Source organism: Sitophilus oryzae, unplaced genomic scaffold, assembly GCF_002938485.1.
Source record: "Sitophilus oryzae breed Bouriz unplaced genomic scaffold, Soryzae_2.0 scaffold_1184_pilon_pilon, whole genome shotgun sequence".
NCBI classification, from domain to species: domain Eukaryota; kingdom Metazoa; phylum Arthropoda; class Insecta; order Coleoptera; family Curculionidae; genus Sitophilus; species Sitophilus oryzae.
Genome location: NW_022145820.1, coordinates 2,739,361 through 2,765,923, shown reverse-complemented (window position 1 = coordinate 2,765,923; position 26,563 = coordinate 2,739,361). Strand labels below are relative to the sequence as shown.

Below are 26,563 nucleotides of genomic sequence, written 5' to 3'. Positions count from 1 at the left end.
CACCTCATCGCCGAGCGCGCCGAGACGACAACCGTGCCAACAAAATACTCATGCCAATACTTTTTTATGATGATATCGGAGATGGAGAAATAACCTCTGTAAAATCGTCTCAGGTAATGGCTTTTGTCAAACGCCTGAGACTATATGACGTATAACTGAAGAAAGGGGGACACAATAGATCTCTAAGGTCGCGGTGATTAACTTTCCCCTCACAGCATTGAACCAAAGTGCCGCTACAGAAAATAGATATACCCATATTAACCAATCAATTTGTTCGTATAATGCAATGTTTCAAAATGACGAGAAATTTGACAAAAATGACAAGAGATTTAAACTAAAGCTTTTTAAAATAGAATTTTCTGAAACAATTAATTTAACAAACTAATTTTAATTAATAAAGAAATATATTATAGAATGGCTTTATATAAGTATGTTTTAACAATCAAATTATGTATTTCTTTATTTGAATACCAGCCTTAAATCGTTTCTAATTTTGTCATGAGTAGGGTTAAATTTGTCAAGCCCAGAATTATTCATTACTGAAATACTGACGTTTCTAAACTAAGCAGATAATTTTCTGTGGAAAATGTGGGCTTTTATCTGGATGCTTAATCTAGATAAAACTACTGCTGGAAGGACAAAGACCTTAATGCCTTTTATGGGTAGCTGTAAAAGATGGGTTACTCCATTTTGTTATCTATTCATCTTTCTTAATACAGCAGAGTATTTTTCAAATTTATGATAAGGCTGATAGAACTATTTGTCGGAGAAAATATATTCAAATATATAAGCCGAAATTTTTGACTAATGAAGTATGCTTAGTACTTGATATTCAAAAAGCTCCAAAAATCAATTTCAATTTAATCTGGTGAATATTAAAAAACTTTTTGATAAAACAGGTTCGTTGCCATCAATTTTTGTAATCTAAAACGTTATTTGACAGGAAAGAAAAAACTGCCTTTACAGCTTACTTTTTTTTAATATCCTTTATGACTGTAAAATGTTTTTATTAATGTTTTATTATTATTGAGATTACCTATTTATTTTTGAGTATTATTTTCTTTCTGTTTTCTCAATTTAAATGTAAATGAAGACGTGATAATTTCGATAAACAACTGGATCTGGAATTGTAATTAAAATAATACTATTCCGAGTTAAAAAACAAATCTTTACCCATTACATTCCTTGAATTTTCTTAAGAATATTAATATTCAATTTTGTTAAAACGAGTTTTCTTTAGCTAAACACTTATTTCTAAATAGATTTTAATTTCTTTAAAAGGTTCTCTCATTTTCATATTAATGAGCTTTACATGTGGGCATGATGGCATGCCAATCATTGTACAATACTTACTCCTTCGCATTTTTGAATATTAAACATTCAGTCTTAGGTGTGCGTCAGTACGACGCAGTGTGTGTTATTGTAGTTTATTTAATTGATTTATTTATAAAATATTTAATATTTTATAAAACCTAAGGTATATTTTTTATATTTTTAAGTATTTTAGAGGTTTAAAGTAATTTGATGTTTAATTATTTTGATTTTCAGATGATTCTAACCAAGAGCAACCTTCAGATGTATCCTATGAACCTTCACAAGATGTTTTAGACAGTAGATCAAGTCCACCAGGAGAAGAATCAAGAAATTCACCGGATGTGAATACGTTATCAGCAAACAAAACCCATGACAAGAGTTTTTCTCCATCATCATCATCAACAGCATCTTCTAATTCCAGTTCTATGTCGATGAATTCAAATTACCATCAGGTACACAGATACAATAATTATATTCATATTAATCTAGTTTAATATTGTTAACAATATACAGAACACTCAAAATCTATAATGTGTAATTTTCTTTAAATGTTCAGTCATGTTCCTATTTGAAAGCCAGTTTCATTTTCAGTATTATTATTTAGAGACACAAAAAAATAGTAAAATTAAAGTTGCATTGTAAGTAATACAGTTAATGTTTATTCTAGATGAGAAAGTCAAATACAGGAGAGCCAACTCTAATTATTAATCTAAACCGTGTTGATAATGTGCCTGACATACAGAATAATTTTAGAAGAGATGCTAAGCCCTTGCCTGATATCGGTATGTATACTTTTACTAAATTTCCATGTCTAATTTAAAAAGTAATTAGAAAGCGTCATAGCAGTATAAATAATAAGTAGGGATACTTTCGTATTACCAAAGTTTAATTGAGATAAGCAATAGCATAACTGTATTAGTAGTAAAGAAAACAGTAGCTATATATATCATCAACTAAAGGTGCGTTTAAACGAGTCAAGTGAATAATAATTGATCAATTCACTTGAATTAAATTCGCATGAATGTTGTCGAGAAGTGGGTTCTCGAGATATTTGGAATCGAAGTAATCAAACCATGCCATCATTAGCAAAAATTGACTAGATAGTTATATACCGGGTGCGTCCCAAAAGTGGCTCACCTCTATAATTTTATTTATTTTTTTAGATAAAAAACGAAATTTGGTATGTTAGTATATGACATAAATTAGGATTCATTGATGTATTCAATTATTGTTTTCGGCCACTTCCTGTTTCACCGGAAATGACTACAACCTTTGATTTTTAAATGACACCCTCGGCATTTTTTACTTTATTCGATAGAATATGTCACTCTGAATAGAATGACATATCATATGATATAAATTTTGACATTTTTGCATAATATATGGTTGATTTGAAATTATAACTTGCGGTTCGTAATGAAAATTTGACTCGAAATACCAAGTGTGTGGTATCAAATTATTCGTCAAAAAATGTTTTTTCCAAGTATGCTAACAAGCCACCATAGTTCCATTTGAAAAAATTGGCATATGAACACCTAAAAATACGGTTTGGGCATTTTCTAACTGGCCAGGACAAGGCACTAAAAACATTAGACGATCAAATCTATTTTTCCGAGGCTTCTTGATTAATAATTAGTGTTTTTAACATAGCCATGGCACTCTAGATTGAATTTTAAAATACGATTTTTTATTAAGCGGGAATGTCAAAAGTTGACATATGATATGTCATTCTATTCAGAGTGACATTTTTTATCGAAAAAAATACAAAAATACCGAGGGTGCCATTTAAAAATCAAAGGTTGTAGTCATTTCAAAACAACTGAATACATCAATCAATCCTAATTTATGTCATATACTAACATACCAAATCTAAAAAAATAAAAAGATATTAGAGGTGATCCACTATTGAGACGCACCAGGTATAGCAGAGGCTCAATAGAAACTATTTTATCATATGTTTCTCTAGAAAATAAGTAAGATTAATTAAAAAACATAAAAATTTCACATATTTATTATTTCAGTCAAATATCAAATAACTATTTAGTCGCAGACATGTATTGATCATTTACATTTCAAATATCTTGAGAATGGTTAGTCGTAGCGATTTTTCCCAAGAGACCTTTTTTACGTGGAAAACGATAAAAATGTATATTTTTTCACTTAGTAGTTTTATACAGGTACGGACGAAAAGTTATTACTCTTCAAACCAGTTAAAAAAACTTGTAGGTGGCGCCCCCTACAAGTATAGGAGTCATATTTACATTGAAATCAAATTTCTCATGTAAAAAAATACCCAGACACCAATTTTCATTCAAATATTTATATTAGTTCAAACTTATTTGGAAAAAGTCGAAATAAAAATGAAATTTCTACACCCCTGTTTTTCCGAAACGAAGTATTTTAAGACATAAATTTATACGAACTATTATACTTATTCTTAACAGAAGAAGAATATGCTGTTGAAGTTTCCTGAATACAGTTTGGACCACCCTGTATATTCGCAAATGCGAATATTCGTTATACCAATAGTATCACCATGTATATAAAATATTATAGAATATTTTTATTAAAGAATCTTCCCCCATTACATTAAACATTGATGACGCCTATTTCGACCAATTTATATAGACAATAAACAGACGAAGGGAGACATAAGATTCAACGAATGTTATTTTTTACGCCGGTATTTTTTCTCGAATGCGAATAAGAACCTAATATCCCAAATTCTCGGCGTTCTGTTTTTCTTCCATTTTCTCCAATAACCCCCCTCGTTTGAACAATAAAGGCCTGGGTGTACGTCTTAGGATAGAAATATGAGATGACAATATCGCAAAATGAGTCGGTAAAAAACCGTGTTCGGCCTGAAACGATCTACGGGCTCTTCTGTCTAATAAAGTTTATTGCCTCCTGTGTCTGAGTTATGCTTTATTCTGCAAACTCTTCGTAAAATAGGCTTTGGCAATCAAATTGCCTCTTGGAGTATTAGTTTAAGAGCTCTTGGTTAAGAGTTTAAGAGTACATAGGTGCGCGTACATAGGTGCGTGCAGATGAACGACTAGTTTCAGCAGGGCTGTCAGATCTAACGATTTTTTACGTTTTACCAATTAGAAAATATGGTTTTCAGAAATGTTAACTAAAATCTAACTTAATGGTATATACCACTTAATGATATATACCAGTAGGGTAATTAGTTTAGTTTTCACACATTATAGAGGAAGGAAAAAGATTATACAGAGCAGATCAAAAAGAAACTTTAAATATGTTTTTTTTTATTTTTTACCCATTGAAACTCGAAAGTATAATAACAGGTATCATACCAACCATAAATAGAGTGTATCATATAAAAATGTTTTGAATTTTTACTAGAATCGCTTCATAAAAAAGACTAGATTTAAATTTCCCTTTGATCCAGTCTATATACTATTTTTTTGTTTTTTCTGCACTTGTGCAAAAACAACACTAAAACACTATATCTTATTGAAAATTTTGAGTTGAATTTGAGGGATGGGATATATATATATATATATATATATATATATATATATATCTGAAAAATTATTAATTTGAAAGAAAAGCGGCAACAAGCGGCAGAAAATAATAATATTTTAGTGCACTCTACTGGTCGCAGCGACCAGCCAACGGCCAGGTTGCTGCGCGTAGTATCATTAGATTTAATGGTATTTGGTATTACACCTGTCATGCTACCTAGCAGCGCCCTGGTCGTCAGTGCGTTTGACCACTAATGGTTTATTTTCTTTCGAGTGGGAGTCATATTGACATTGAAATCAAATTGCTCATGTAAATAACACACAGACACCAATTTTCATCCAAATATATATATTAGTTAAGAAATTATTTGAAAAGAAAATCGAAATAAAAATGAAACTTCTATACCCTCTATCTCCAAAACGAAGCATTTTAGGACATACATTTATACGAACTTTTTTACTTATTTTATCGGTAGAATATATTTCCCGAATACAATGGGGATCACTCTGTATATAAAAAATATATTTTGTTCGAATATCTTCGTTCGGAAAAAAATATAAAATGTAAATAACATTAGTAAACTAAAACAAAGAAATATGAATTGCTTATAAATTTTATTACAAAATCAAACAAAACGAGATCTTCTTTTAAACTTTTAACAATATTTGCATTACATAAATTTTCTTTTATTTTAAACTGAAGAACAATATTTTTGAATTTCCTTCTTTCACAAATCGGAATTTAGCCAATAGTACAGTAAGGAAGTAGATATATTTATTTTAGAAGTACTTAGGATAGATTCAGTTTAATGAAATAAATTGTCTGGATTTAACAATGGTGGTTTAACTAGGATTATAAAGGCCAGACCCAACTATCCGTTTAAACTTATTCTTAATCTATGGTTTAAACATTACTCGCTATATTTAAAGAATATACGCACAGTTTTGTGTTTTTACTTGTTGTAAAAAATACTCTAATACTTGATATTATCTACCTCGGCTGCTATAACTGTCTGTGGACGTAGGTTCATACTGTTAATGAGGCTTCAAATATATTGTGTTATGTTTTCCTATTCTTCTTCAAGGACCAAGCGAATATTTACAAATTCGGCCAGCTTCAACAAGATCAATGACTTTTGCAAAATCTACGATACTAATATTTTATTGTGAACAATAATCACCAAAGTCACCTCGTCATTATGAAAAATAACATCAAAAAGTTACGATAATAATTGAAGAAATTGCAAAATATTTGTGGCCAGTTCATTTTGCTCTTAAAATTAACCAAGGCATGTGTTGACATAAGTCAAAAAACAAAATATTCAGGGAACATGGTTCTGACGGCAAAATAATGTTTCATGAAAATTAAAAAAGCGTAGGGTAAAAAACAACTCTTCGATTAACCTTGTATAATAAGTAAAATACTAAAGTTTATAATAAACTGAGTTTACGAATTAAAGTTGATATACAGTTTGTTAAAAAAACTCAAGGAAATAAGGCTAAAAATACAAAATGTAACATATTAAAAACTTTATCAAAACATTTTCCGTTGTGATTTTTTTTTCATCTGAGTATGATCTGATTGTAGATAAATTTGACAGAAGTCACAAGCAGTATTATTATGTGAAAACATATTAAAACGTTTATTTTGATAACTATCTATTATTGAAAGAAGGCGTCCATTCTTCTCAAAGAGACCTGGTTTAAATTAACAAGAAGTAGAAAATAGACTCAGAGTCTCGGTCTCAACGTTTATATTAAGTTAAACAGTGAATTATCAATTAAAGTCAATCCACACACACCGTCACACACTTTCACATTTTACGTATTAAAACAACACTAACAGTGTTGTTTTGAACTATTTCATTGTTATTTTAATATGTAAAATTCAAACGGTGTGTGTGGATTGTAGACTTCGTATGAGCGAAACACGTGTCACTGTTTAACTTAATATAAACGTTGAGACCGAGACTTTGAGTCTTTTTTCTCCTTCTTTTTAACTGTTATTTATTATTAAGGTTTAGGTGGTCCTCACAACCACGACTTGCCGGATATACCTCGCGCTGTCGCCAACCCACCTGATTTAAGCCACAGTGCCATTACGAACAAAATGAGTTCCTCCTCTACAACAAGCGAGTCTCGAAGACAGTTCCTCTCTACCCTTGCACCTCTAACCGCTTGCGTTACTTTAGGCATGAACCAAAATGAAGATTATTACTATCATTTAACCAACCATCCCCATGTTCAACCAGGTAAGGATTGTTTTTTTTTAATAACTTGGTAACGTCATCATATTTGTTTACGTAATAATAATTCCTGTAGGTGAAAGGCTATCTGTAGCTAGCTCCGGCACAGAATACAGCCTAGAAGACATTGATGAAGGTTTGAAGAATGAAGATGAAGAACATAAAAGGATCGCTCCTGATGTATTGGCAGGAACACCATCTGCTTCGGAGTCAGGAGACGAACTGGCGATGTTTGTACAACAAGATGCTGGCAGAATTGAAAGGATCAAGAAAAAGTTAGTTTGGTTTGGTTTGCACGAAAAATGGGCACCCTAAAAGTTCATGTATTTCAAAGTTTTATATTATATTGTGTTTTAGTGCACCGATTTTGATAATTTCTTAAGCAATTTGTAGCTAGATTATTTTACTTTTTATGTTTATTTCTAACTTAAAAATGAAAGTTCCTGGAGTCTATTATACGAGGGAAAACAAAATCCTGATATTTGGTAAAAGTTTGAAACACTCTGTGGAATATATTAACAAAACAAGGAATTTAAAAATCATTTTGTCATCTAGGTACATTTTTTATCAATAGTTTGTTTTTTGGTTCATCTCGATAGCTTAATATTTTTGGAAATATGGCAACCCCTATTTCTTTTACCATTTTTGTGTTTCTTATAAGATTCTCAAAAAAATAATGCAGTTTATGTAGATTTAAATAAGAAACACAAAAATGGTAAAAGAAATAGGGGTTGCTATTTAAAATTTTAGGGGTAGGTGCCCTAGGGTCAAGGGGTTGAAAGTAACACGACAACAAATGCCTCAAAAATTGTCCCCCTTGATATGTAAATTGACGTGTTTCGCCAAATTTTCATACTACCATCGGTAGAGGCAATATTAAATACTGTTCGTTTTCAAATTGTCACCCTGTATACCCAGATTGCAGGTTGTGTAGGTTGCATTGAGAGTATATTTTGTCGAGGAACCTTCTTGTAAAATTCGATTATTCACCTAACCTAAATTATTGAACTGTCTGCGTTGTGCTGTATTTTCGGTACAATTAAGGCGCTATTGTGCTATTGTGCAGCGTTTGTGGTATAATCTTATTATTACTTATCTAAGTAAGGTAACAACAAATTGTTGTTAAAATTTGTTATAGTACGCTAGATTAACAAAATAAACGTACTTGGGTATATACCGGGTATATAGTATTTACCCAGATTCAGTGTACCCTGTATTTACCCATTTGTATATACCGAATGTAAAACATCGGGTATTTACCCAAATTTCAATATACCGGGTATTTTTCCAACTCTGCTCAGTATTAGTAATAATTTTCTGACATATTTTATATTCATTTCCTTCATTTAATGGGGAGTAACTCTGTAGCATTTTATTATTTGAATAAAAATTACGAAAAAATGTTCATTCAAAACAGTGTCTTTTTCAAAAGCGAATATCTCCAACAAAAATAAAGCTATTGAGATGAACCAAAAAATAAATATGTATTTAGATGATAAAATGATTTTTAAATTGGTTGCTTTGTGACCATATTCCAAAGGGTGTTTCAAATTTTCACCAAAATATCAACATTTTGTTTTCCCTTGTATATTTGACAGATGGGATCCTTCATTTTTAATTTAAAAAAGAGAGATTAAAAAGTCAAATAATTTACCTACAAACTCTTTAAAAGATCATCAAAATCGGCCTACTAGAACAAAATATATCCAAAAATGTGCCCGTTTTTCGTGCCTCTGTGGGTGTATTATTATAGCATTTCTCTTCAGCTATGAACCTTAAGTAAAAATTAATAGTAGAATAACTGCAATATTTTAATGAAGGTTTACCTAATAATTTTATTTACTTTAGGTATCACCCCAATGATCAACACTCTTCAAAAGAAAGCAAGAACGATGAAGATGACGAGAATGACGATTACGGATTCAATAGAAGGCCTAGCGTTCGGGGTATCAAACCACGGTTCGGTACAACCACGGAAATCTTACAACAAATTCAAAATCAGTTACAACCACCTGCTCCACCACCAGCCAGAGTAAATTGATGTAATATTATGTTTTTAATCATCTTAATATTTGTCTTTTATAGGTGGCATGGCCATATTACTCAGAAAGTGGTTTGACTGACAACTCGAAACAGAAGAATGCCAATCAGAACTTGCCAAACTACCAGTACGTCAACACGTCGGAAGACGGTAAACCTAGAGTCTATCCTCCCCAATATAGACCTACATCATTGCAAGACGAGAATCCTTACCAGAATTGTGCCAATCAGCGGTGTTCTTCCAGACAAGACTTATATCAAAGGTATTTTACACTTTAGGCATAGAAAAATGAAACAGGTTTAGGGGATTGGAAAGTGCCCATAAGAACAATGTAAACACTATTTGGCGCTATTCTTGCAACGGTCGCGACCCAAAGCTTTTGATAATTTCGGATCGGTTCGGCTTTTCCGGAATTATATCGCCAAATATTATTTATTCAAATTTATTATTATTTTCTTTTATTTTTATACAATACAGTGTGTTGCATACAAAAAACCTTATTTTATATAAGGACATGTATGTGACACAGTTTTTTTAGTTTTTAATGCCACTTTTTCACAATTATCACGGGTTTGACTAAGTAAAATTTAAATTAAACTCACAAGATAGCAATAATAACTTTCAGAATGGACGCTTTAAACGCTTTTCGGTATTTTTTAAACGAGGGCGGTTTAAATTTTAAAAGATTTTATAATTTTTGAAGATTCTGACTTTGACAAGAGAAAATTATTACTGTTATTGTTTGGCGGTTGTCTTTAACAACCGCTATAGCAGCGCCAGATCGCGTACGACGGTCGCGACCCAAAACAATTATATATTTTGACGGGCTTTCCAATCTAAATTTATTTCCTTTATCTTTGACTTTAGGTTATATTTTTGTTTATATGGTGACGGGCCGCTTTCTATTAAATTATAGGAGTAACATGAACGTTTATTCTTCTGTGGTTAGAGTTTCCAATGACTGTTACCAGTCAGTACCGGTAAGCAGGCAGAGAAATGGAAGACCTCAATCTCCTCCACCCATGGATATGTCAAAACAGTATCATCAAACAATGGTTTATATACCATACAATCACATTGAAGGGTAATTTATTTATCTTGAATGTTTGTCCTGTAAAAATAAGTAGTATTTACTATTTGTAGGTACCAACCTGTGCAATATTATCAGCACGCTGGATCGCCCGATTATGTTTCCAGAGTATCTAGTCAAAACCAGATCAATAAACGATACATTGAGCCTATTTACCAATCTCGGATTCACCACCACATGGAAGAACACCACTATAATCCAAATATGATGCCACCAATACCGCCAAAGGCTATCGGTATGAGGGGTATGCCACCTTATCCAAATGGGCAGCCCCCTCCTCCTCATTTATTATCGAACCGAAGTGAATCTCCGTTGCCAGGTACTAAACTACTGGAAGCAGAGCTCTAACTTGTTGAACATAATATAAAAACAATTTTTTTATTGTTATAGGGCAATTTTCAACCGCTCGGTCAACTCAAACACCAGCTCCTACTATGTCTGTTTGTGGATACTACAACTCAAATCCTAGATATCGTCCCATGGTTGGACCGGTCTGGCAAGGCGAAGGAAACTATGCAACTAAAGTAAATCGACACAGTTTTCCTACAGTCGGACCAAGGTATTTTTGATTTAAATACGAAAAAAGGAGTAGTCTGTGAAGTTTCCGATCTTACAATGTACATTATACAAGACGTCTACCGGAAAAGATTAATTTACGAGCGGTGAAATCGCGAGTGAATGATTTCGGGAGACGATAATGCAATTTTATCGTCGTGTATAAAACAATATTTGTTTTCCATAGCGAGTTACGTTTTAAAAAATATTCAGAAATTATTATTTCAAGGAATTTATTACGAGTAGAAAAATATTGTGCTGGGTTGGCGTTGGTTTCTAGGTAATTTGACAAATAAATAAAGCTGTCTCTTTAGTTGTCAGTTTTGAGTCAATATTTTTTAATTATTTTCTTTCTTGTCGATTGCTGATTGAATTGGAGCCAGAAATGGCTCAAAACGAAATAAGTAAATTACCAACAGATATTCAGACTGAGGCGACAAACGCCATATCCAAACTACTTCCATTTAAATCCCGAATAACTTATGAAAAGAAATACAAAAATTTTCAAAAATGGAGGCAATTAAGAAACGTTCGAGAAGAAATAAAGTTTTTAACCTATCCTCGCTGTTAAAGTATCATTTAATCTACCCTTGCGGTTAAAGTACTATTTTTCATAGATATAAGGTAATTTTAACAGTTGCTATGGAAAAAATGTTTTTTTTTTCTTCATAATCTCTTTAGGAAACCGCATTATTTTTCCAGTTATCCAGTTCTATCTTAACAACTAGCTGTTTAGGACAATAATGACTAGGGTTTACGGAACCGGGAATTTCGGTACCATACCTCTAAGCATCCGAGATTTTCCGTTTTTTTCCGGTACTTTCTGTATTGGCTAATTTTTGTTCAATAATGGTGCAGTTTGTCAATCAGCAAGCAAGGGTGGTTTTAAAAAGTAAAATCAACAACTAACAAATTTGTCAGGTTTTGTTGCATGAATGTCACATATCGTAAACTTTTCAGAATACCTACCTTAACCTTAGCTTAAGCGGGGTTTCCACATGCAAGTATTACTGGCGCCATTCAACTGGCGCCAGTTTTATTGTATGTGGAAACCTGTAAAATCGACTGGCGCAAGTTTAGTGGCGCCACTAATTCATGTGCCAGTAAAGTTCAACGCTCCTGTACTTTTTGGCGCCAGTTTTGTGTGTAAACAATACAGCGAGCATCTCTAGTTGTAAAAATGTCGTTTTTTTTTTCAAAAAAGTGGTCTACTGAATTAATAATAAAGTTTTTGGCAGCCTACGAACAACATCCTTGCTTATGGAACAATAAAATAAGTGATTATAAGGACCGAAGTAAAAGGGATGAAGCGTTAAGAAGAATTGTCAGTTGAGTTATGTCTGATTTTCTCAGCAACTTTGATGTAAATTCCGCAAAGGCTAAAATTCGAAGTATTATGAATGCTTACACCCTAGAGCACAACAAGGTGTTTAAATCTCATAAAACTGACCGTAATAACATGCCAATTTTTGAATTTTTAATTTTCTATAGAATTTTTAATTTTCTATAGACTTGTGGAAACGGGTAATAGCGCCATTTAATTGTGGCCCCAATAAACTGGCGAACACTGGCGCCAGTAATTCTTGCATGTGGAAACCCCGCTTTAGCTTCTTTTCAGAATACCTTCTTGGCTTATCTAAATAAAATTCATTAAATAATATTTTAAAAGGTACCCACCATCTGACAGTTTATCTCTGACTGACAGTGATAGTCAGCACAGCGGCTCATTACCGAATGGATACAGACAGTCTGCAGATATGTCAGCGTACGTTTCAAAAGACTCCATTCCTAATTCTCCTACAAAATCCAGATTTATTGAGAGGGGTGTTCCGGAAGGGGCAGCGAGCGTATCTCCTCAAGATATTTCAGGTATTGTATCATAATTTTTTTACCAATTAATGTGTATGCCGTGACAAAAAAAATGTTGATGGAGCCAAGATGGAGCCAAGATGTAGCGCAATTAAACACCGGCTTTTGCCTCACGTCTTTTGGCAGTTCTCAGCTCAATTATAAGACAATATTTATTTAAGATTAAAACTAATTTTAAACGACCAATCATCTGGAGAACTAATTTTCTACACTCTATTTCAGGGGTGAGTCAAAGTTCTAGCAGTACTATGACGTCACCGACTTCACCTCAAAATCCGCCAGTGCCAACCAATCAAAAGCCATTGTTTTATGCCATGAACGTCTGAACAGATGATCTGAACTATTTTTCTACTGGAGAAAAAATATTGGGAGAGCTACAGTGGCAAGCTTAAAGGAGATACTGACTGCGTAATTTTAAGAAATTGTTTGAATCTGACGAGCTCGAATTGATAAATTGAATACCTCCTCCTCTACATATGACTTTCACAAGTAACCGTATATCTAGATTTAGATTATTGTAAGATATACTATTCAGATTGTATGTTTTGGAATTTTTACGTGCTTTTGTATAATAATTAGTAGAAAAGCACGCGATAAGGTAGTTTCGATTGACTTTTCTAAATATTTAAATTGATGTATAATAGTAGTTGAATAGTTTGACTTTTCTTAATAAAAACAGGTGCGCCACTGTATTTTTTGAAATAAAATAGTTAATTTATCTTAGTTACTCGTAGGTGAATATATCAGTGTCCGAATTAACCAAACTAAAAAAAAACTAAACGTGCCCAATTGTTTTTATTAAGGCAAAGCATCAAATGGAACGTATAAGAAAAAGTTTTTGTAGGTTATAATAACCGTATATTATATCAGGCAGAACAAATGTTGCTTTACAAGCAACTGGATGTTTATTAATTAAGTAATAAATATTATACTAACTAAAGTATACTTACGTATTATACATGTGCTTGTTATTTCTAAATACTTGTTGATTTGTTCGTGTATTATTATAGAGTTAGTTTTTTCTTTACTTATCAAATCTCTATACTCAGCTAATACCGTATATGATCTAAAGGATTTATGATCAAGCTAATTTTGAACGTTGACAGATCGAAATGAACTTGATTGTAAATAATCTTTTGAAAATATATGTATTGCATCTTTTTTTATTGAAGGTACTAAAGGATATTCAGTTATATGCGGGTTTCAAAAGCATTTTATTATATTTTTAAGGAAAATTACATAATTTTTAACCATTTCGTATGTACAAGAGTTAATAATATTATTAACCATCATTTATATGAAATAGGAATATATTTTCTCGGTTAAAATTAGTAATTATTATATTATTTAAGTCTCACAGGCGACACGATGTGTAATTCCACAGTTTCAATAAATGCATGTCTATAAATAGATAATTTGAATAAAAATAATAATAAAAAACTATGTCAAACCAGTTTGAGAGAAAAACTTTTGAGGGAAAAATTTAGATTATAAAAGTTTGAGTAGTTTTTGAGTTTCTAAATTAGTAGAAAAAATCTAAGGGTTCAGGAAATACTCATGCTCTTTCTTTACATTTGTTGATGTGTGGGGAAATATCAATTTGTTTCAGTTTTTTGCATATACACTCACCGGAAAAACGGACTTTTATTTTTGGAGATATTCGAATTTGAAGAAGACATTACTAATATTTTTTCGTAATTTTTACATTAAACCCACAAACACGTCCAGACTATGCTGCAAGATTTCTTTGATCGGCCGTCAAAAAACCGACAGAGCCCAGTTAGCAACTAGGCTCCGTAGGTTGTCGTTCACACTTAACAAAATTGGAATGTCTCGCGGTCGTCTCGCTCTCGTAGCGGTAGGTCTGGACGCATCTTTACTGGGCCCAAGTCAATCTTCGCCTTAAAGCCTCGTTGACGCGGTCAAAGTGTACTTGGACCAAGTCAACCAGATGCTACCATATAAATATACCTATATAGATGTTGCACGCGGCTCACTTTTACGTTACTTGTATGGTATCGACTGTTTTATCAAAGTCGAATTGGAAGGCTTCGTAGCATCCAAGTAAGTTGCTTCCAAATGTACTTGGTCCAAGTACACTTTGACTGTGTCATCCCGCCTTCTAGGCAAGTACGCAGAGTTCCATATATGTGATCGTAAGTGGACTGGCTATCAAATGAATAGGCTGCTGTGATCGAACCATTCAAACATAAAGCTATTATAACTTAATCAGCACATTCTAAGTCGTCTGTGAGACTATTTTAAACAACTCTACAAAATTAATTCATTTTGTCTGCAAGAATGCTTAAGATTCTGTTGATTCTTTTTTCGTTAGTAAAACCAAAAAGAATACCCTGACCAAAAATATTTATATATTTAACGTAGTCTTATTTTCATAGTTTATAGGGAACTTAATATTATAAGATCTTGTCATTGCTGTTTTTTATTTCCTTGTTTATTACTTTAAATAGACAAAAAAGTGTATGAAAAACAAGGAGATATTAAAGGCTCAAATGACAAGATCATAACAAAGAAATTTCCATTTTGTGGCATGGTACTTACTAGACAACTATAAGTTTTTTAATGTTAAAAGACGAAATGTGTAGACTAGTTCTTGTTGCCAAAAAAATGAGATTCCAATACCAAAGTATTACTAGTTAGTTAGGTGTTATATTGACCAAATAAGAGAAAAATATTATATTTGAAAAAAGTTGTGTTTTCAAAAAAATGTAACAATTATGATACTCCATTAAAAACATGCCAAAATAAAACAATAATAAAATAACACTATTACTAGCTTTACTTTAAAGTTTCTAACATTTTATATAGCAAATTTATAATGGTAATTGTTGCATTTTTTTCTGTTATTGTCTTCAAGAAGAGTAATTAAAAAAAACTTTTTACCAAGATTGTGATTGCAAAAGTGACAAAGTTGCTTTAGGTTATATTACTAAAAAGTATTAATTGTAGTAATAAAAAGAAATTAAATGTGTTAAGTTTAAGTATTTATTTTAACAATAGTTGAAAGAGTAATTACTTTGTAAAAGAAAAGAAAAATATTTATTTATTAATATTTAATATTTACCAAGTGAGAATCTAGAGGAAATAATTAAAAAAGAAGATAAAGATAAACGGTCTAATATAATTTTTGTATATCTAGACTCAAACTGTAGAACTAGAATTATTATTACTGTTGCTCATTGAAGTGAGGAATTGGTTCTTTTGTATTTTGTAAGGTACCGTTTTTTTTCTGTTAATTTTCTTAAGTTTATTGTGAGAATTTCTTTATATTTTATACTGTTAGTAAAACGTAACTACTACTGATACATTATTTGTAAAGCCCTTGAATGATATTAATAAAATAATTGTATAAATAAATAATGTAACTTTTATTTTTAAAATACTCGATCATAATTACCCATATAACTTATACCGAGATTTTAACGTGTAAGACAGTGATATAGACAGCTTGAATGAACAAAGAAATGTATTAAAAAGAGATAAAAAATGCGGTATTGCCGGATTTTGCATCAAAATTTCAAGTCGCACAAGTAGGAGTTTAAGAAAAATGTTGAGTCTAGGGTTGGAACTTTATTTTCCACAAATAGTTACTGATTTTACTACAGCTGTAATAGATACTTAAACAACTGTCTAACAGAAATGGGCATTATGGAATACTTTAGATATATTATCTTTGTTTATCTCACGGGGGTGTCACTTGTATGGGAAAATAGGCAACAGTCAAATTTAAACGTGCCAGGATAAACGACAAAGAAAGCAACATTTGCCAGGCATTGGCTTTCTTTGTCACTCACATTGCTTAAATCATGATACCGCAGCCATTTTGTCAACAAAGAAGCTGGCCGGCTGTCCTGGCAAGTGATTTAAAACAATTTTGCTTTTTACAATATTAAATTACCATTTGGATGTATTTAATGCGATTATTCAATTAACTGGTAAGTCAGAAATTACACACAAATACTTTATTCGTAAATACAACTAAGATGTAAACGTAGTTTTGTATTTTTAGATTTCAACTTTTGCAAAGACCCGCCGATAGAACTTGCCTGGCAGCGTACCTGTTTAACTAAACGTATTATTTCCTGATAATAATATCAAAACACGTAAGTACCTCTATAATTTATGATGACAAATGATTTTGATTATGTTTTATGTTATTTAAATACTTTCTAACCTCAAATAATAGTAAGATCCTTGTTTATATCGCACAGCCCGTTCAAAACTGTATTGTCTTCAAAAAATGTTTACAAAACAAACAATTATTACAAAAACAATGTCCTTTTAATCTGATTTATACCTCAGAAGGATGCCAGTAAAATTTTATTAAATCAACATTATATTATTTGGCCATTAATATCCAAAAAGGAGCATATTGCCTTAACTTAAATTTTCTTTTACTTCTCTTGACAATGTTCTCTATATTCTCTATTTTGAGTTAGTAAACTTTTGAACGGGATGTGCGATATATAAAATACATAATATATCCAAGGGTATGATCTGATAAAAGTATTTTTTGATGCATTTTTTGGTTTTTTATGCACGTTGGCTTGGTTTATGTTTTATTCAGCTTATATTTATTTGGTATAATAGTTTTTTGTCTTTGGAATGGCATGTATTGAGGCTATAGATAGTGTTTCATTAGATCATAAAGGAATTTAAATTAGCACATATTTTTTGTGATATTAGTGTGTTATTTTCATAGTGCCTTATGCATGTTATTATATACTTATGTATTATCAGTAAATAGATGATAACATACTACTAAAATGTATTTTTAATAGTATGTTTATCTTTCCAATTTCCTAGTTATTTGCAAAATGTATTTTGAACTAATTTAAGTCATTAATTGATCATCTTTATTTTTCAGGTTCCGGGATATTCTTTTTCATTGTTAAAAAATATATATATTTCAATATTATTGTAATATAAATCGCAGCTCTAAAAAATAAATGATATTGTTTACTAAATGTGTAATTTATTTACTATGAATTTTCTCTGAAAATAATAAGTCTTTTATAATATCATTGATTTGCTGTGTAAAGTTAATAGAGATATTTTTTAATACTTTAAATTATATTAAAGTAATAAAAAATATGTTTATTAACTTTAAACAGTAAATCAGTTATAAAAATATTTTTTTAAAAATTTCCCCTCTTTTAAGCCCCGCCCGTCCAATTCCCCTCAATTTAGCTAGTACTGCCAGGCTGCACCAGGTGGCGTCTGTTTCCATTTTTTAACATGAAGTTAGCATTTCTTTAATGTACCTATTCTCTGGTTTATCTATTATTTGATTTCTCGGACGAACCGGCAACAGTGTATACCGCTTTTTATTTTGTTTCTCTGTCTGTCAACTGGTCGTATATATTTATCTCTGTCGTATGCATTAAAGTACAGACCACAACAAGACCAAATAAAGTGATCAGGGCTAGTATGTTATTGCTTCTTACTTCAGCTGCTAATGAAGAAATATAAAAATATTCTTGCATTTTCTGTATATCTAATATTTAGTAGTTTATTTAGTAAATATTTTAGTAAAGCAGATGAATGAAAAACCGAAATATATTAAGTAGGTCTATTTCTTTATTAGTTCCAATCTACTCGTTTAAATACTAAGATTGCAACTGACATATATACAACTGCCAGCGTGGATTCCGCAATCTAAAATAAATTGTTACAAAATCAAGAAAAGTATAATATTTTTGAATTTACCTTCTCAAAACTGGAAAGTTGAAGACCACTTTTGATCACTAGAAGCATGGAAATATTTGCTAATGTGCCTATCAAGGCTAGTTCCATGGTAAAACTCATGGTTGCGTTACAAACATGGTAAAACTCCGAGTAGCATAGGTAGTAACTTCCTAATATTATGAATAATCCAATATTGCTTAGTAGCAGCAATTTCTCAATCGAAAAGTTCATTTTAGATTTTTGTTAATAAGGGGTGTTTTGCTTCATGTCGTGAAAAATTAACTTCTGTTTAGGTAAACAATTTATCACGAGCGTGTTGGTTTTTATCAGGTAAACAACTGATTGATAATCTTATATCTGAACTGGATTCGTATCTTATCTAATAGTTGTCAGTGTTTTGTTGACATCTTACATCGTGATATTTATGTAGTAATTTTATATTTAATTTGAATCACCAAAATGTATTATTATCAAATATTTGAGAATAAATACCCATCTATGACGTAAATATATATAAATATTATATATTATAGAAAAGTTAAGTAGAGATATTGAAAGAATCTAATTTTTACATTAATATTAACAGTATTAACAATATTAACTTTTTCTTTTTAACAATTATATAAAAAAACATATTTTTCCGTAGCGCCTTTTTTGATCATATTTTATACAGGATGGCGCACCGCATTCGCCTCGATGCGAAAACGAAAAGATGTAGAAACAAAATATTTTATGGGTATATATAGGAAGGCAACATTGGCGTAACTACAGGGGTGCCGGGGAGCCGCCCCCCCCCCGTTACTGCTGGGCACCCCCCAGAGAAATCCTGAATTATGACTCTTGGCTAAGTATTAATTTTTATTTGCTTGTGATGCAGTAAACTGACGTTTTCTAGTTTTGTTTAGTTAATTTTATTTTGTTGTGTTCAAAAAATGTGTTAATTTTTATTTTCTTAGAAAATTTGTAGGTATTTAAGTAATCTACGGGAACACGGTTTGATAACCAAGTCTATGAAATTTATTGATAGAGAAATTCATGTAAACGTTTTATTTAGAAAATGTGCTTTTAAAATTATTTCTCATTTTTAAAAAAACAAAAGTGCTAGGCTCCCCCCCCTGGGCTCAACCCCAGCCCCCCCCCTCCAGGCCCACCCCAGCATAAGTTGCTAGTTATGCTAATGGAAGGCAATCTGCATAATTTAAAATTATTTTGAAATGTAATGGATATGTCACAACTAAGATCCACCCCGAAGTTATATTTTTTCTTATGGAAACCCCGGTACTTTATTTCCTATTTGGATCCTTAAACACAAAATAAGGCATTTATTATAAGGGTTAAATATGTTCACAAGCTTTGGTTTTTGAGATATTTAAAGATATTTACACACGTATTGCCTCCCCACGTATACCCACAAAATATTTTGTTTCTACATCTTTCCGATTTCGTATAATCAACCGAGGCGAATGAATGCGCCACCCTGTATGATGCGCCACCCTGTATATTCTTCTTTTATAATGTAAGAACAAACGACAGTGCTGTGATTTTTAGTATGTTTTTAGTATATTAGAGAACTATATAATTTTATAGACACACCAGAAACAAAGTATATTAATGCCGTATGCTCGAAAAAATCACGTCAACTTGGCTTGGAAATGACGGTTAATTTCAGTGCTATCGATAAGTTTATAGAAGAACAAAAATGGAGATTAAAAAAATGTTTAAAATACTATTTTCTTTGAAAAAGTTAACTTACACAAAATGTAACAGTTATCAGATATAATTATAAAAGTTTACAAAAAATAAAAAATAATATATTAACAAGAATTCAAATAGATGTAGTTAAATTATTATATTAATATACTAATAAGTATATTCATCTCGTCTGGCAGTGTAATGAGGTCTGTTGATAGTCCACAGCATATTAAAATCTAAGTCCATATGCTTTAAACGTAAGAATGGAATCCACCAAATACAGAAAAGAAGCTATGAGTCCAAATGCCTAAAAATAAAAAAATATTAATAATGAATTAAAAAAACAAAATCACTATTTTATTAGCTATGTTAAAAACACTAATTTTTATTCAAGGAGCTTTGGAAAAATAGATTTGATGGTCTATTGTTTTTTGTGTCTGTTAAAAGATGCCCAAATCGTATTTTTAATCGTATCTCAATTTTTTTTTAAATGGGTGGCGCATTAGCATATTTGGAAAAGGCATTTTTTACGAATAATTTGGTACCACACACTTGATATTTCGAGTCAATTTTTCGTTATGAATCACATATTACAATTATTTCAAATAAACCATATGCGAATATGTCAAAGGTTGATATATGATATGTCATTCTATTTAGAGTGTCGTATTCTATAGCTTCATTCAGAACCTCCCGATCAGTGGAATAATAGTTTCAATTACACTTTAAACTTTTTAGTTTACTATCATTCACAATGTCTAAAAAACACAATTAAAATTAAAGTCAAAATGACATTCCCCGCAAATTTTGAAGTATAATTAGTGAAAAAGTCAAAAGTTTGTTAACTTTTTCCACTAATTAAAAATTACTACCACTAATTATGACGTTCTGAATGCTTACATTATAATTAGATGAACAATCTTCTACGACTAATTGAAACTACTAATTTATTCCACTGATTTCGAGGTTCTGAATGAAGCTTATCAAATAAAGTAAAAAAATACCGAGGTGTGATTTAAAGAAAAAAGTTGTAGTTATTTCCGGTGAAACAGAAAGTGACCACGTCAACTGAATACGTCAATCAATCCTAATTTATGTCATATATTGACATACCAAAATTTATAGGGGTGAGCCACTTTTGAGATGCACCCGGTATAAGTATAGCCGTATAGCTAAACTATAATAAAAAAATTAAATTAGATTTAATTAAAATATATATTATCTGTTTGTTAGTATCTTTTAATAACTTTTTTATACTCTGAAAAAAACTTCATTATTTTTATAAAATATAGCGAAAAAGTATGGCACATTTTAAATACCCATACGTATACGATAAAACTAAGTATGTGGTGATATTTTATAAAAGGTTAAGTATTGTAACTTACCCCAGCAGCTTCAATCGCAGACCATCCTCTAAAATCAGACAAGAAGATCGAACTAACTATAATGTTATAAAGGAAAAGGATCGCAAGAACAAAACATTGCAGTTTGAGACTGTTGTTTAGTGAATGTGCAGATTCCGTTGAACTTAGTCCGAATATGACTGCAGATAGTATAATTCCTATAACGGTTCCTGCATAGAATGCTTTTACAATATCATAATTATAATGAAATTTTGATGCAACTATACAAACTGCTATTAAGCATGATAGCTAAAATAAAGAAAATTGAATTATTAGAAAGCTTAAAAAACCGGCACGAAAAACGGGCAATTGAAATTCTTGTTATATTTTAAAGTTTAATATATTTTGATCTAGTAGGCCGATTTTGATGACCTTTTAAGCAATTTGTAGCTAAATTATTTGAATTTTTAGTATCTATTTCTAAATTAAAAATGAGTTGCCATAAAGTTCCCATCTCTGCCAATTATACGAGGGAAACCGAAATTTTCCTATTTTGGTGAAAGTTATATTAAAGTTATAATATTGTATCGCAAAACATTTTCCGATGCAGGTCATCAATCATATCTACACTGACACTAAAGTCTATAAACTTGATTAAATGAAATTTTGGCAAAAATGTTTAAATTTGCTGTATAATTTAAGATACCGAGCAGCTCTTCATTTCTACTTTATAGAGCAAATTATTGTAACAGATACTTTATTTAGATTAAAGCTGCAAAAATTAGTTTATACCGAATTTTATTATCGCCATGTTGGTCACATTGCGCCGTTTTCAGCAAGGTTGTCGTTTATTATTTGACAATTATCCTAATGTCAGTCATTATTTTGTATAATATCGTGTTGTTGAATCTTTGGAGTAATTCTCGTTTTTTTGCCTATCTTCATAGTATTTTTTTTTAAATTGTACTTTTAAGGACAAATCATTCTTTTAAGAATTAAATTTTCGATTTTTTGTATTGCATTTCTTGAAATTGTGTGTTGAAAATATACCGAAGCATTTAAATAGTCGAAGCAAAGAGCTTGTAGCTTCTCTGATAAGCTATTTTGAACAAGGACGTGACAATAAAGGTCCTTTATTACTCTTGAGTGCAGTCAGAGAAGTAAGTTTGATTGATAAGCACATTGCACCACTTTCAAAGTTATATCTACGTTAGTTTTATTAAATTCTGTGATTATTAGTTTGTGCATTAAGAGCACCCTCTTACTTGTTATTAACACTTAGGGCATTCTAAGGTGTACATCAATAAATAACTAAATAACCCATAATAACGCTTAGAATAATCTTCATAATGGACTATAGTTTTGTCAATATGTAATAAGTAAAATAAGCTATAAAAATTATTAGTAAAATATTAGTTATTAAATTAAAAATAAAACGTAAAAATCTTTAAAAAATGATATAATAAATATATTGTTTGTCACTCTTAAATTAAGATTCATCTCAAAGATCCATCACAATCTGGCAGCGCTGTCGCCATCGCTTGTCACTCAAAGCTGATCACGTGCATAGAAAATTGTTTTGCGATTACTATATAAAAAATAATGTTTCAAACTTTCGCCAAAATATCAACATTTTGATTTCCCCGTTGTGCCCGTTTTACGTACAGGTGAGTGTAATAAACAAGGGTAATACTATCAAGTTTGCTTCGTTAACATAAAGACCATTCTATTAAATTCATTTAGATTTTATTTTAATAAAGTCAAAAGAGAACTTTGTAAATGCTCAAAATAATATACAGAATAATATAGATTAATATATATAATTTTTTAATGGAAAATTGGATTTTAATGATATTAATGTCACATGCCCTGAGATATCCTGATAACTTATAAATCATTTCAAGTTGAGCCCCCTTTTCTTACAACTACATTATAAGTATCCCTAAGTTCATTCTAAGAAAATTTTAGTCATGTTTAATCTACAGATAGTACATATTCGTTGACTCGCAATAAATTAACTAATGTATTTTTCTTGTACCAAGCTATATTTATCCTGTAATAAAGCGATATTATTTATTGTTATTATTTATTTTAAATTTCTATAGTGCATTTCAAAAATTCCACAGAAAAATATTCCCGTGATAACCCATATGCACGTCCCTGGTGAATCTGTCGATACTTTTTTAGCACTAATAAAATATGTAGTACTGATAGTAATTTTTACCCTGAAAATTTTGCTCAAATCTCTAAATGTATTTGGAAGGAAATTATAATAAATCGAAAAAACAATTTAAAACTTTAACCCTCTGTAGCTGAAGCAGAATTGGATATCTATGTAGATATAAAAATAAATATTATTTTTACGTGAGGAATCTCAACACGATTGATGACACATGTTTTTTAAAACACCCTGTATAAATTGGAAATATGTGTGGTGTAGTATTTTTTAAATTAATATAATATAGCAACTCCTTCCCTCAAAGCTCCAAATATGTTCTTAGAAAAAAAAATATTATTGGCTCTAAGACAATTCAGATACAATCAGGATGTATAAACAGTTAGCCAAATGCAACATAGTTACAACCTAATCAATAATATATCCTCCTAAAAGTATATATTGTTTTCCAATACCCTCCAGTAGGTACCAATCATAATTACTTTACATCTACCTAAATATCAAAACAATGCCTGATTACAAACACTTGTAAATTTACAGTACTTCGAGAACTTATTATTAGATTAAGCAAAAACAAATTCTAAGAACTACAAATTCACTCTTTTTTTAATCACATCATACACTATTCTATACAAATAGTTTTTACTTACTATTTCGCCTAATTTTAGTATTCCTAATAGAGATCTGAAATGGGACGAGCCGTATACTACTTCCTGAAATAATAATATAATAAAAATATATTATATCATGATTATTTAGATATTAGTACTTACCACCATGTTTACGTATTAACAATAATCAACGAAATGTATTATTAGTTTGTAACATAAAGATTATAGGTCTGTAATTTGATAAAAGTTATCTACCTTTTCATGATAAGGTGTCTAATCTATCGACTAAATTGGAATTGTTTCTCAAAAATCATATTAGTATATAAACATTTTCGGAACAGGTGATGTAAATGACTCACAAAATGTTTTTCAATTTAATAAATGCTTTAAAATTCTACGAAATACTAATGTATGTAATATGCATATAAGTCTTACTCCTACATACTACATACATATAAGTAATGGTAATATGTAAGAAATTCAGCCCATACTTAGCTATCCTCTTGGCAACGGAAACTTTATATTAGATACCGACGCTAGCAATGTTGGATTAGGCGCTGTTCTGTCTGAAATCCAGGATGGCCAAGAAAAATAATTGGTTATTTTAGTAAGACCTTGTCAAAACTGGAAAGGAACTACTGCGTGACCAGACGACAATTACTAGCCGTAGTTAAAGCAGTGGAACACTTCTACAAGTATCTCTATGGAAGAAAGTTCTTGTTAAGAACAGACCATGCCGCTTTAAAATGGCTGTTGCAATTTAAGAATCCTGAAGGGCAGGTAGCTAGATGGATCGAACGATTACAAGAATTTGACTTCGATACAGAACATCGAGCTGGGGCAATCCATCGAAATGCCGACGCACCTTCCAGAATACCTTGCGCTAAGGACTGTAAGCATTGTTCCCGAGCAGAAGACAAAAGAAGCGAAACTCCTAAGAACAACTGCAATTAATGATATTTGGCAACCCGAAGATCTTGCAAATGACCAAACCAGTGACCCAGAATTAGGTTTAGCAATTAACTGGAAAAACGCAGACCAAAGACCAACGTGTGGGAGGATGTTTGTAGATATTCGCCAAACGTGAAGTTGTACTGGGCCCTGTGGAATTCCTTGGTAATAGATAACGGATTGCTTCGCCGTGTGATCGAGAGACCAGAGGGACAAGAAGAGAGAAGACAGATCGTCATTCTAAAGAAGAGGATCTCGGAAGTCTTGGAGGAAGTTCACAATGGAACCAGCGGTGGACATCTTGGTGTTACAAAGACACTTGGCAAACTGCGAGAACAGTTCTATTGGGTGAACTGCAAAGGGCTTGGTGCAAGAAATGTGACGTTTACGCTGCTATCAATGGGCCACAAAAGCGCGGTAAAGCTCCAATGTCTTCATATTATCCACATTATCTTAGAAAAGGTTTTCCTATTCATAATTTTATTAGAAACTGAAATAGCGTATTGAGGTAGCTACTTTTTATCACCTGTACACTTGATATCTATATCTTGATTGTGTTTTTATATTTTTCATATTATGTAGAATTGAACAAGAAAAGAAACACATAATTGAATCATATTTTATTTTATTCAGCATCTAAATTTTTAACATGAAGATTAACAAAAAATGTTCAACTTTTTTTTTAAATAATTTGTTTACCTGAAAATACGTATATAATTGACAACCTACCCTTTCATTATTAACTATAAAAATCTTATTATTTCTGACGATTCCGTTTTAATATCAATTGCTGTCATGAATCATAATTCTTAAGACAATGAGTAACGCAATAAATTTATTAGACTTACCTAGTGTTCAGTAGATTTAAGGATAAGAATCATATACAAACATCAGACAAAATAGATACACCAACTTTGATTTGTTATAATAGCTTTGTTCGGGTTCTTGTTATTACCGATTCTAAACCGTTCTAGAACTCTTCAGCGCATGCGCAAATGAAATAATGTCTTCATATTTCCTTCTGCGCATACGCATCACAGTTCTAGGACGGTTCAGAATCGGTAATAAGAGAAACCCGAAGTAAGCTATTAAATCACTTACAAATTACAAAAAGTGCTTGTAACTTGTCTATTAAGATGCTCCAAGATTTATCAAAGATGTAAAAACGTTTATATAGGAATTAAAGAACTAAACTTATTTAAATTACTCAAAAATAAAGATAGTTATTTAATATTCTTTATATAATAATCAACATTTTTGTCTGACGTTGTACAGATTAACCGTGAAAATATTTGTTAAATAGGAAACAAATAAATTATTGTCTCACAATAGTTCATTCGCAATCACATTCTAGTCTAACACAGTTTAAGCCATATTTAATTAAGTATTTGAAATACTGCAAGTATTTAAATACATTTATAACATCTATGATAAATATTTTTCTTGTTTAGTTTTAATGATTTTGTAAAAAAACACAA

At 31.0% G+C, this 26,563-nt stretch overlaps 2 protein-coding genes and 1 long non-coding RNA gene across 4 annotated transcripts in view; 1 reads left to right on the top strand and 2 right to left on the bottom strand.

Annotated features, from left to right (window-relative positions):
• Positions 1-16,332, top strand: part of LOC115891547 — a 71,482-nt gene extending 55,150 nt beyond the window's left edge. The window contains exons 6-16 of one of the 2 annotated variants that reach the window (XM_030912037.1): positions 1,549-1,766; positions 1,982-2,096; positions 6,821-7,054; positions 7,125-7,323; positions 8,897-9,080; positions 9,134-9,351; positions 10,039-10,173; positions 10,233-10,498; positions 10,570-10,738; positions 12,404-12,603; positions 12,826-16,332. In XM_030912037.1, coding sequence (XP_030767897.1) covers positions 1,549-1,766; positions 1,982-2,096; positions 6,821-7,054; positions 7,125-7,323; positions 8,897-9,080; positions 9,134-9,351; positions 10,039-10,173; positions 10,233-10,498; positions 10,570-10,738; positions 12,404-12,603; positions 12,826-12,929 — 2,042 coding nt within the window. In that variant the 3' untranslated portion in view covers positions 12,930-16,332. Of the gene's footprint in view, positions 1-1,548; positions 1,767-1,981; positions 2,097-6,820; positions 7,055-7,124; positions 7,324-8,896; positions 9,081-9,133; positions 9,352-10,005; positions 10,174-10,232; positions 10,499-10,569; positions 10,739-12,403; positions 12,604-12,825 lie in introns of both variants that reach the window. The other variant, XM_030912036.1, reaches the window with a different exon arrangement.
• Positions 16,333-18,182: 1,850 nt separating this feature from the next.
• Positions 18,183-18,707, bottom strand: LOC115891546. Its single transcript, XR_004051875.1, has 2 exons — positions 18,334-18,707; positions 18,183-18,282 (listed from the first exon to the last, which is right to left on the bottom strand). It is a non-coding gene; the product is annotated as an uncharacterized LOC115891546 (long non-coding RNA).
• A 1,141-nt stretch (positions 18,708-19,848) lies between these two features.
• LOC115891545 lies at positions 19,849-24,450 on the bottom strand. Its single transcript, XM_030912035.1, has 4 exons — positions 24,297-24,450; positions 24,174-24,236; positions 21,390-21,656; positions 19,849-20,311 (listed from the first exon to the last, which is right to left on the bottom strand). The coding sequence occupies exons 1-4, from the start codon at positions 24,300-24,302 to the stop codon at positions 20,234-20,236; spliced, it is 414 nt and encodes a 137-aa protein (XP_030767895.1). The 5' UTR covers positions 24,303-24,450; the 3' UTR covers positions 19,849-20,233.
• Between the last annotated feature and the right edge of the window lie 2,113 nt (positions 24,451-26,563).